Source organism: Quercus suber, unplaced genomic scaffold, assembly GCF_002906115.3.
Source record: "Quercus suber isolate HL8 unplaced genomic scaffold, Cork oak 2.0 scaffold_1, whole genome shotgun sequence".
Taxonomy (NCBI): Eukaryota; Viridiplantae; Streptophyta; class Magnoliopsida; order Fagales; family Fagaceae; genus Quercus; species Quercus suber.
In genome coordinates this window covers 2,602,675-2,614,902 of record NW_027069468.1, presented here as the reverse complement: position 1 = coordinate 2,614,902, position 12,228 = coordinate 2,602,675, and the positions used below count along the sequence as shown (strand labels likewise).

Below are 12,228 nucleotides of genomic sequence, written 5' to 3'. Positions count from 1 at the left end.
TGGTTTAGAGAGATCCGATCGCTGGTCATCAACTGAAGGCAGCAGCAAACGACAACGCCAACAAGGACAGAAGCTTTAGCTGGCATCTGGAGAGTTGTGGAGGATATTACCAGAGATTTGACTGAGCTGAGGAGTGCGGTGGCCGAAGAAGGAGAGAGGCCATCTGAGGTGAGGGAGGGTCCGAAAGGAGGCGATTTTTCTTGAGCTTGAGGACCGAATGATGGAGACCTGGTTTGGTTTCTAATTTTGACTCTTTGAGCATCCTAAACGACGTTGTATAGGGGAAAAAATAGATCGTGATGCCGTTTAAGGTTTTTTTTTTTTTTTTTTTAAAAGGGTCCATGGGAACCGCTGAAACCTTTCACGGTTGTCAGGACCGTACGGTCCGATCACGGTTTGCACGGATTCCTGTTTTTTTTGGATAAGCGGTTCTTGTAGGTTAAAAAAACCGCAAAGTTGAGACTTGAGAGATTCGAGGTTTTACCGGTCGGATCGTACGGTCCGGTCCGGGTTTCAAAACCCTGGCGACACATTGTCGGCATATATATATACACAGTAAAGTGATTCAAATTTCACCCTCACAAGGATAGTCCTTTACTACCTTCATTTTTTTTTTTTTCCCTTTTTGATTTGTTGGACACTAGCCCATTACAAATTATTTTTTGATGAACAAATTATAGACACATAAAACCTTTTAAATTTTTTTTTTTTGGCTGTAAAATTTGTGTTCGTTAACTCGGTCAAATGCTCACACACTTTGCCTCTTCAATAATTTTAGAGTCCAAAAGCTTTCGCAACCTATTGTACTGCACTAGATTGTACCTAAAATTTGACAAGATATGTCATTTTCACTATCGGGTTTTAGGTAATTTTCTAAAATGAAAAAGAACAAAGAGCAAGACAATAGAACTATAAGGTCGAACGAAAATTATGCATCGTGTTAGTATGTCATTTTCACCATCCAATAATGTCCAGCAAAGCGAATAATATATGCTTGGCATCTACCACAACCAGCTTTGCTGAATGAACTGACGACAAAGAGAATGCTAAGAAGTCGGTAAAGTTATCAAAAATAACAACAATCAGCACACGACTAGGACATGACATCGTGGGAGATGTTCATATTTCGTTATCAAAGCTTACAAAGAGATGGGATTACAATGATAGAGTTAACTACCATATTTTTAATCGCCAGATGTCTCACCATTCAACATTCACCAATCAAGGGTCCGGTCTCTTCCATTAAATTTGATTCATCATTATCCCACAAATGATTCTTCATCTTTCTCAATCCATATAACTCAATTGCTACTTCCTTCATAGTAGGCCTTTCGACCCCTTTTACTTCTAAGCACTTCGCTGCAAGCTTCGCAAATTCCTTGAGTTGCTCCATGTTTCCCTCATCCATAATACGCTTTTCAAGAATTTCAAACAACCGATCCTCTTTCAATGCGCAAAGCAAATACATAGCTAGACTTCTTTGCTCCATAGGCCTTACAAGTGAAAGTACCTTTTGTCCTGTTAATAGCTCCACAAGTACTACTCCAAAACTATAAACATCACTTTTCTCTGTAAATTGATTTGTTTGCATGTATTCAGGATCCAAATATCCAAGAGTACCTTGCACTACAGTAGGTAATTGCTTTTGACCTCGTGGAACCAACCTTGAAGTTCCAAAGTCAGAGACTTTTGCAGCGAAATCGTCATCAAGCAATACATTTGTGGACTTGATATCTCTATGAATTATAGGTATAGAAGCTGCAGAGTGTAGATAAGATAGTGCATCTGCTATTTCTATAGCTATCCTTAGACGGGTTTCCCATGATATGGTGGATGCATGATGTATGTGCTTGAAGAGGGTACTATTAGGGACAAATTCATAAACTAATAAAGGAACTCGTGTCTCTAAACAACACCCCAATAATTGGACCACATTCCTATGGTTAACTTGGATGAGAACAACCACTTCGGTAATGAATTGCTCAATTTGTTCTTGATCTACTGTCTTGGACTTCTTGATCGCAACAACCTTATTATTTTCTAAAAATCCTTTATAAACGAGTCCATAACCCCCTTGGCCAATGATCCTGCTTGCATCATAGTTGTTGGTGGCCTTCTTTAGGTCTTTAGCAGTGTAAATTTTAGTTGTTTCACTAGATCCTTCCATGGTAGAGAGTTGTTGTTGCAAAATCAATCCTCCATTTTGTCGGAAAAATTTTTCTTTGAGCTTGACGAGCCTTCTTTTCTTGATTAAAAAGTACAACCAAAAGCTAATCACTAGTATAGCAATTAAGCTTATGACAGCAACTGCATATGGAATTAAGAAGTGGGTCACTTATTAATTTTGTTACAAATCAAAAGTATCAATTCTGGACATGATCTTCCTCCAAATCAATTTGAGAGAATCTTCTCCAACTTATTACTTGGCAACTCATAAAATTATCAAAAGGTGTTATGTAAACAAGTCTTATGACTCATTAAATATGTCACATGATTAAAAGTAACATATATAGTTTTATCATTTGTCAAGTGATTAGTTGGAGTAATTTTCCTCCAAACTATTTTGGGGGTATACTTTGTTCTTTCTTCATCTCATGTAAGTTTTTGGAATGAATAGAAGTAAGAATTTATAAAAAAACAAGGCTAAATACTTGCATTAATTTCTATTATTCTTAAATTTTATGGACAAAAATTGAAAAATAAACTTAATTTGGGGAACTTACTTAGCAACTCATAAAATTATCAAAGTGTGTTATGTAAACAAGTCTGATGACTCATTAAATATGTCACATGATTAAAAGTAACATAGATAGTTTTATCAATTGTCAAGTGATTAGTTGGAGTAATTTTCCTCCAAACTCTTTTGGGGGTGTACTTTGCTCTTTCTTCATCTCATGTAAGTGTTTTGGAATGAATAGTAGTAAGAATTTATAGAAAAGGCTAAATACTTACATTAATTTCTATTATTCTTAAATTTTATGGACAAATTGAAAAATAAACTTAATTTGGGGAACTTAATTGGAGCATATTTAATTTTTAAAAAAAATTATTCCACAAGTATAGTAGACCATGCTAGCAAATTAAGGTTGGTTATCATGGGGATATATATATATAAGATTGATCATTCTATTTTTTGGATTAGGATCTTTAGAGATTTTAAGATAAATTTATTATAGAATTTTTAAATTTTTAGATATTTACTATGAAACAAGTTAATTAGATTTATCATGTCATAGCATTTAACCAAATATTATCTAGTAATATTTTGGTATTTATTTAAATTATTAATAATGTGATAAAATTTAATCAACTTATTATATAATTAATGGATATATTTTATACCTATAGATTTTAAAGGATACTAATCAATTTCTTGTGTTGCTGCATTATAGTAAAGTAAATGTTTCCAATCGTTTGAAATGATCTAAGTTCTGACATTTACATCAACCATTTTCTACAGTATGTTGGTTGGTCATTATGGAATTGAAGCATGAAGCCCTATTGGGATTTTGGGATATAGTATTAAACCGAATTTGGGATTATTAATTAAGAATAATGAAAAATGCTAAAATATACTTCTTCTTCTTCTTCTTCTTCTTTTTTTTTTTTTTTCATAGATGGATAGTGGGGGAGCCTAGAGGGGGAGAGGAAGGGAAAATGAGAGGTGAGGATCATACCACATAAGTGAGCATGAAGTTTGATTTCATTGTTTGATGCTGTTAAATTACTAATTGTCTCAAAAACTTAAACTATTATAAAATGATGAATGTAATCACTTAACTATAATTCTAACACTTCCTCTCACTTGTGAGCCTAAACTTCCTTTGAATAAATGGGGGTCCAACAAGTGGTAATTTAACATTTTAAATGGGATGTAGAATAAAAGACAGGGATCGAAATTAGGATCTCCTGCTATGATACTATATTAAATTATCAATTGTCCCAAAAACTTAAACTATTAGGAAATGATGAATTTAATCACTTAACTATAATTCTAACAAATGCCATTACCACTAATCCATCGTCTTTTGGAAATTGATTCAAGTTCGATTTTGGTCTTTTATATCAAAAAATGGTTTTTTTTTTTTTTGATACGTTAATAGTAGGGATGGGAGAATTTGAACTTTTGATGTTTTCGTTAGAAAAACTAAGAAGTGCTAGTTGATCCACAAGGATCTTGGCGAAAAGTTTAAAAAATATAAATTTCATATTTTTTTTTCTCCGTTTGTCATTAAAGAAATTGTACTTAAGGCTGTTTTTTTGTTGAGAATATGGTTAGAAATGATCCTAATACAACTCAAACCTCACTTGGACCAAATGTCTGGCGGTGTAAATTATGGCTGTAGAAACTTGAAACGTTGCCATCACATATTAAAAGTAGTTAATATGCCATTAATGAAATTGTGCATCTGAAATGTTGCCATCACATATTAAAAAGTTAAAATGACCTAAAATAAATCTAATATCTGATGGAAAAGAGAAAATTAATATCCTTTAAACTTTTGAAGGATGAAATCATAACTTTCTAATTTAGAAGAGAAAAATCCAATTTAAACTAATTTTAGGGACGAATTATATATATATATATATTTTAGTCCGTATAAAAATTATTGTCCAAACAGTCAAGACTAACACCAAAGATTCAAAAGAAAATCAGATAAGAAATCCTTATATAATCCAAACAATTTTAAGCAAGGATAGAATCGAGATTTGGAAACAGAGAGGCCAAGACTACGGTCTTAGATGTTAGAGGTAAAAATGAAACATTAATATTTTAAATGAATGTTTATACAATTTTTAATTTTTTTTTTTTTTTTTTTGGATGAAGTGGGTTTTTATGATTTATTAGGAAAATTGAGGATGATGGGAGGAAATGCTTCGTAAGATAATTTTCTTGGGTGAAGGGGAGGTTGGATAATTTTTTTGGGGACCTTTTTCACAAAAGATTGCAATTTGAAAATTTTATAATGCATATTAAAATGTTTCAAATTTTATAATAAGCTTTCAAGGAAGAAAAGATAAAACAAGGAAAAGTTATTGAGCAACCTAAGAATTAGAAATAAATTTCCAAAAATATACTTACCACCGGCAATCTTAAGCATTAGTAAGGGCTCCGGAATACAACCTTCACCACCCTTTCTTCCGTCCCCATGGTACCACTTCGGACAACGACATGTGTAATTCCCTTTTGTGTTGACACAGTCTTTTGCTTTTATGCAATTATTATGAGCTGGATGCTCACACTCGTTAATGTCTGCAAATGAGGTCAAGAATAAGAACTCAATAGTAACCATAAGCAAACACATTCATTTAAACTGTTAGACTTGCATTACTTAATGATTAATTAATCATATATTAATAGTCATACCTTGACAACCAAGGTATGGATTCCCCCGATAACCCGGCTTGCAGCTGCATTGGTATCCTAACTTTGTAGAGAAGTGATCATGGCATTCACTATTCCTCTGACATGCGAAATTTGTTTTGTTTCGAGCTGCTTCTTCACATGTCTCATTCCCAATTGTCCAGTCAAGCACTATAGGGAGCATTTCCTTTGACACATTTCTGAGATAATTAGAGGAGAAATTGAACTGGCCTTGTTCCACAATAAAAGCAGAGCTGCAGGGATTGAAGTCCAATACATTTGTATGATTGTTAAAGCTATCTACCTCCATTGATATATTTCTTAATCCGGCGGGAATCGCTACCTGGCAACACCCAACACCAGAGCATGACCCATTCCTCACACTGTGAAGGCTTTTGCACACAGTCAAGCACCCACTTGAGTAATATTCTCCGTTGTGTTCACCATGGAGGATTCCATAAGTGTCACAGCCGACAACTGTGAATTTATTTCTGCTCTGAGAAATTATGAACGTCGAAGGCCAGACGAAGGGCTGATTGTACTCCACACTGCGATGTTGTTCGTAACAGTCTCGGGCTACAAAGTGCAAGACACGCAACTCATGATTCTCAATGGATATGTTCTTAACAGTAACATCACCTGTTTTCGCTACTTTATTGTCACAAGTGATGAGAAAGTCCTCATTCAGCGAACAGCCTTTCTTCAAGCCAAATGGGTATGGAATTTCTACGTCTTCACACTTGTTGGGGCAGTCAAACTTGGCTAGAGATGCTGCTGCTGCCACTTTTAATTTTTTTTTTTTTTTTTAAGGATGAAGTGGGTTTTTATGATTTATTAGGAAAATTGAGGATGATGGGAGGAAATGCTTCGTAAGATAATTTTCTTGGGTGAAGGGGAGGTTGGATAATTTTTTTGGGGACCTTTTTCACAAAAGATTGCAATTTGAAAATTTTATAATGCATATTAAAATGTTTCAAATTTTATAATAAGCTTTCAAGGAAGAAAAGATAAAACAAGGAAAAGTTATTGAGCAACCTAAGAATTAGAAATAAATTTCCAAAAATATACTTACCACCGGCAATCTTAAGCATTAGTAAGGGCTCCGGAATACAACCTTCACCACCCTTTCTTCCGTCCCCATGGTACCACTTCGGACAACGACATGTGTAATTCCCTTTTGTGTTGACACAGTCTTTTGCGACTTGCATTACTTAATGATTAATTAATCATATATTAATAGTCATACCTTGACAACCAAGGTATGGATTCCCCCGATAACCCGGCTTGCAGCTGCATTGGTATCCTAACTTTGTAGAGAAGTGATCATGGCATTCACTATTCCTCTGACATGCGAAATTTGTTTTGTTTCGAGCTGCTTCTTCACATGTCTCATTCCCAATTGTCCAGTCAAGCACTATAGGGAGCATTTCCTTTGACACATTTCTGAGATAATTAGAGGAGAAATTGAACTGGCCTTGTTCCACAATAAAAGCAGAGCTGCAGGGATTGAAGTCCAATACATTTGTATGATTGTTAAAGCTATCTACCTCCATTGATATATTTCTTAATCCGGCGGGAATCGCTACCTGGCAACACCCAACACCAGAGCATGACCCATTCCTCACACTGTGAAGGCTTTTGCACACAGTCAAGCACCCACTTGAGTAATATTCTCCGTTGTGTTCACCATGGAGGATTCCATAAGTGTCACAGCCGACAACTGTGAATTTATTTCTGCTCTGAGAAATTATGAACGTCGAAGGCCAGACGAAGGGCTGATTGTACTCCACACTGCGATGTTGTTCGTAACAGTCTCGGGCTACAAAGTGCAAGACACGCAACTCATGATTCTCAATGGATATGTTCTTAACAGTAACATCACCTGTTTTCGCTACTTTATTGTCACAAGTGATGAGAAAGTCCTCATTCAGCGAACAGCCTTTCTTCAAGCCAAATGGGTATGGAATTTCTACGTCTTCACACTTGTTGGGGCAGTCAAACTTGGCTAGAGATGCTGCTGCTGCCACCATTATTGATGATATTATCAGCCCTATCAGTGATATCTGGATGACTAAAAGCATCCCATGTATGCCCATGGCTACAACTTTGTTTCTCAGCAAAACTATATTTTAATTCTATTTTGTGTTTGGAACCTTTGGATGTGCTCAAACTTTAGCACCACACATTTCGAGTGGTTTGAATGCATGTACTATTTCACAACTCATTTTTTTTTAAAATAATAATTTTGATATGTGCAGATTGATTAAACGTGCACAAAATTTTTTTAAAAAAATTGGTAACCTTTTCACATTATTAATTTTGTAAACTTATTTTATTATTCAATTTATTTTTGCTATTATTTTTAAGCCTCATTGTAATATTTTTAGCTAAAAATTTTTAATTTCAACAAAATTATCGGATTTCAAAAAAACCTTTAATGTATCTATAATTTGTAAGAATTTTACTAACATATGTCTTTAGACACGTATTAATAAACTATTTTTAAAAATATATATATATACAAAAATGATTAATTATTTTGATAATTTTTTCAATTTTTAATAAATTTTTTTTTCTAAATAAATGATTAATATACGAAAATACATTAATCAGACTGAATTTGTAATGGGCTAGTGTCCAACAAATTAAAAGGCAAAACTGAATGATTGCTATCTTACCAAGTGGGGCCGGTTGAGTGAAAAATAATGGCTGATAAATCAACGATCTGACCGTGTCAGGCTTTCAGCAAACAATTGCTCTTGGAATATAGCGGGATTAGGATTAAGATCCAATGCAAATGCAATACAAGGCATTGTTTCGAGGGTAATTCACCTTAGTTGTTTTATAAAAAATTTTCACTTTTTATTTTTTTAATTTTACTTTTTACTTCTAATAAAGTTTTTCTTTATTTTTTTTTAATCAATGATTGAGATTATATGAAAAAAGGCTTAGAACCTTTAGCTATTATTTATAGAATTTATTATAAACTTATGAAAACCACCCTTAACCCTCCATCTATGGTTAACAGAATAGACAGTTTTTTGGACCTTTATGAAAAAGTTAAAACTTTAAATTTAGAACAAGAAAGAAACTTTGAACTCCATCAAAGATCATCTTTAGTAACAGATAATTGGTACAATAGAAAAAATAGTAGCTTAGTAAGCACTAACAGACTCATAAATATTAATTGTAGAAAAGATGATGGGAGAAATAATTTAAAAAATTTAGAAACCACTCTGATAGAAAGGAAATTTTGTCTTTCATTGACCAATGAAATCTATTTTCTTATTTTCTTAAATCTTGAAAAAGAAAACTTATTGAAGAGTGGAAGGCATAAAGGCCTATTTGAAAGTTTAGAGAGGGAGGAGAGTAGTCGAGAGAAAAGCAGAGGAGAATAGTTATCATCCACCTTATTTGAATGTTTTTAAAATTAGTAAGGGAGAAGGGAGTAATTAGTCATTCTTCTTGTTTGGATGTTTTAAAAATTATGATGGAAATGAGAAGAAATGATTTAAATAGACAAATTTACCTTTATTTGAAAATGGACTTACAACATTGGTCTATGATTAATTTGTTAGATTAAATAATTATGACTATAGTATGCAATATTTTTTTTTTTATAATTTTTTTTTATGTGAATTAAATAATCAACATTGGTTTATGATTAAATATTTTTTCTGCTTTTTTATTATACTAAAAAAACCATCCTTCGTATAATAATAATAAAAAAAATCCTTAATTGATAATAATTAAAATAAGAAAAAAATGTTTAGTTTGTTTATTTATTGAAAAAATCAACAAAATATTATAGTGGGTCGTATTGGAAGAAGAACAGTAGGTTCTCGTTGCTTTCAAACTGTTCAGGTCCAAATCCGAGAAATTGGAATCAGATCCTAGGGTTTCGACTCGTGAGCCCTTGGCTACTACTACTACTGCAACTACTACTACTTCTACAAGTTCGTCTTCTCTATCCTGGTTCGTTGCGATCTTCGTAGGCCGCATGAAGAAGAAGTCACAACTTTTTGTTTACGACAAGTCCACCATGGAGAGAAAGCCTCATCCGTTAGCTGATCGGGGAATGTCACCGACGAGAACTAGTGATTCTGACAAGGACTACGAACATTCGCCGCTCGATTGGTTTTCCAGAAAGTGCGGGTTGAGAAAACTTTTTTCAAACATTATTTTCTCAAGAAAAAAAAAAAGTGAATTTATTTTATATAATCGGTTTGTAATTTTGTTAATTTAGAAATGGTAAATTGGGGAAGTTATTTAGTCAATAATTTATCTACTCTACTCTCCCTCCAAATCTCTCCAATTTGGAGGAATTAAAAATGAGAGGTTAGAGGTAGTTGAAACCCCTCCAAACCCCTCCCCCTCCTTTCTTAAAAAACTTCCAAATAAAGTAATTGAATTACTCTCTCTCCCTCTACTCTACTCCCCCTCCTTTTTTTAACTTCCAAACAGGCCATAAGTCTAATTTTGAGGATCTAGAAGAACAACTTGCCCTATTATATTCAACTAGTTTCTGCACGATGTGCAATGCAATTTATTATTCGTTTTCTCCAATATTTTAATAAGTTGTACCAAAAATCTTGTAATAGAAACATTCAAGATTCATATCCCTACACCAAAAATCGATGTATAAAAAAGATATTTCAATAAATTTCATTGTAAAAATTGTAATCTTTCATTATTTTATACATAGACAAAATAGAAATACACTAAGAGTAGTATGGTGATTTGATCATATTATATATGTGTGTGTGTGTTTACAAATTGAAAATTGCATGATATAGTAGCTAATAAAGATAGGCATGTTTCATATGCCTATTAGAAAAATGCATATATTCTTCAATTATTATTTTTTACATACTTGTTTGTGTGCTACTAAAAATTTTCCCCCTTTTTGTTGAACATGGTTTCAATTGTTGCAAAAACAGCTAAATTTGAGTAAAAATACCATATTTCAGATTAATTTTTCTTACATAAAAAAACCAATTATTTCTCATATAAGTCTTAGAAAAATGATATTAAAATATCATTATACTTAAAATAATCAATATAAAAAAATAAACATATTTATTATATTAGTAATCTTTCTAATTATATATAATACATACAACAGTGTTAGTTCCACACACACAAAGGAGTTTGGAAATTTAAAGGATTAAGATTAATTTTAGTGAATTCACAAATATTTAATTTTTTTATGGCTTTTGTGACAATTGTTGTCAAAGCAACTAAACATGAATAAGAATGTCATATTCTAAATTTATTATTATTATTCCAACTAAAAATTATTTTCTCTATAGAGTTTATAAAAATATTCATATAAATTCATTTAATATAAATAATTAATGAACAGTAATAGATAATTAATATATGCATTTATCTATTGGCTAATTCAATGAACTAATATTTTAATATAAATGCAAACTTTGAGTTCAGTTCAATTGGTAAAGTCTCTTATGGCATGTTTAATTTGTGTGTTTTCAACAACCAATTCTCAATTTTAATAACTCGTCACTCAAAAAACATGAGTCTCATAGTTGTAAGTGATGTTTGGTTTGGTTTCTAAAAATAAAAAATAAATCAAATCAAATAATGCATTATATATATATATATGTATGTATGTATATTATTTCATTAAGGAATGCTTATCATTTCTTAATAAACTCTTATGAGAACTGATGAAATACTTTTAAATAATTCATTATAATCCTCCCCCCCACCCCTCAATATTTTTTTTTGGTAAAATTTCCAACAAAAAAAAAAAAAAAAACCTTACCTTCAAAGTTTCGCCGTTGTAACAAATTAAATATAGATAAAATACTATTTTGGTCCCTAAACTTTACTAAAAGTTTGTATTTCGTCCCTAAATTTTAAAATGTTCTTTTTTCATCCCTAAACTTTGTAAAAAGTTTTTTGAATATATAGAGACAAAAATAAGGATTAAAAAAGAAAACTTTTTCAATAGTTTAGGGATAAAAAACAAACTTTTAGTAAAGTTTAAGGACATAAATAAAACATTTTCAATAGTTTAGGGACGAAATATAAACTTTTCAATAGTTTAAGGATGAAAAATGAATTTCTTAAAGTTTAGGGACCAAAATTGTATTTTAGCCATTAAATATTGACTCTTTAATTTGTTATTTTAAACTTCAAGCTTTACTACCCATGATAATATAATCCATATTTTTATTTAAAAAAAAAATCATAAAGGGAAAACCAATTTTTGATTGTCATTAGTTCTTTGATTCTTGTCCTTTAAAATATCATTTTCACTGTTTCTAATTTATATTTAGTGTGCGTTTGAGTTACACTTAAAAATTAAAATTATTTCATTATTCAGTTTATTTTTGCTATTATTTATGGGCCTCACTGCACTTTTTGGCATTATTCATGGCTCTACTGTACTATTTTAACTAACTTTTACCTTTATCTACAGTACTTTCAACAATAATTTTTCAGTTTCAACAAAATAAGTGGTATTCAATAATTTACGAGTGCTATCTTCTCTTATTTATAGTCAAAATTTTCTCCCTACACTCTGTTAGTAGTTTCTTTCATATTTGGATAGAGTGTTTAGATTGTCATGGTTTATAAAGTTTAGGATTTAATATGACAAAATTAAGAAGCCAAAGTTTAATTTGTCACAATGAGCAAACCTTTGAATTTTTTTTTTTTTTTTTTTTTACTTCACCCTTTTTATTTGTAAAGATCCAATTACATGATAATCTTAGGTCTGTTGTGTCTACAGTTTGACTTAACACCATTTCTTTCGTAAACAAGTGTGTTTTTGGCATATAGTTTTGCTGCATTAAGTCTAATGACATAAAAATTTTCACTACTATTGAGATGAC

The 12,228-nt window shown here is 31.7% G+C and overlaps 1 protein-coding gene across 1 annotated transcript; it reads right to left on the bottom strand.

Annotated features, from left to right (window-relative positions):
* Window positions 1–1,196: 1,196 nt before the first annotated feature.
* Window positions 1,197–7,461, bottom strand: LOC112034284 (wall-associated receptor kinase 2). The gene is made up of 3 exons (XM_065769560.1): window positions 6,612–7,461; window positions 5,084–5,254; window positions 1,197–2,307 (listed from the first exon to the last, which is right to left on the bottom strand). Exons 1-3 carry the CDS (start codon window positions 7,459–7,461, stop codon window positions 1,208–1,210), a joined length of 2,121 nt encoding a protein of 706 aa, XP_065625632.1. The 3' UTR covers window positions 1,197–1,207.
* Window positions 7,462–12,228: the final 4,767 nt, after the last annotated feature.

What these genes read in the sequence shown, in the direction of transcription:
- LOC112034284 (XM_065769560.1), bottom strand. Translation starts at nt 7,461, where the DNA reads ATGGGCATACATGGGATGCTTTTAGTCATCCAGATATCACTGATAGGG. An exon ending in TCCATACCTTGGTTGTCAAG is followed by an intron (nt 5,255 to 6,611) that starts GTATGACTATTA and finishes CCTCATTTGCAG; the next exon opens with ACATTAACGAGTGTGAGCAT. An exon ending in AATGCTTAAGATTGCCGGTG is followed by an intron (nt 2,308 to 5,083) that starts GTAAGTATATTT and finishes TTCCATATGCAG; the next exon opens with TTGCTGTCATAAGCTTAATT.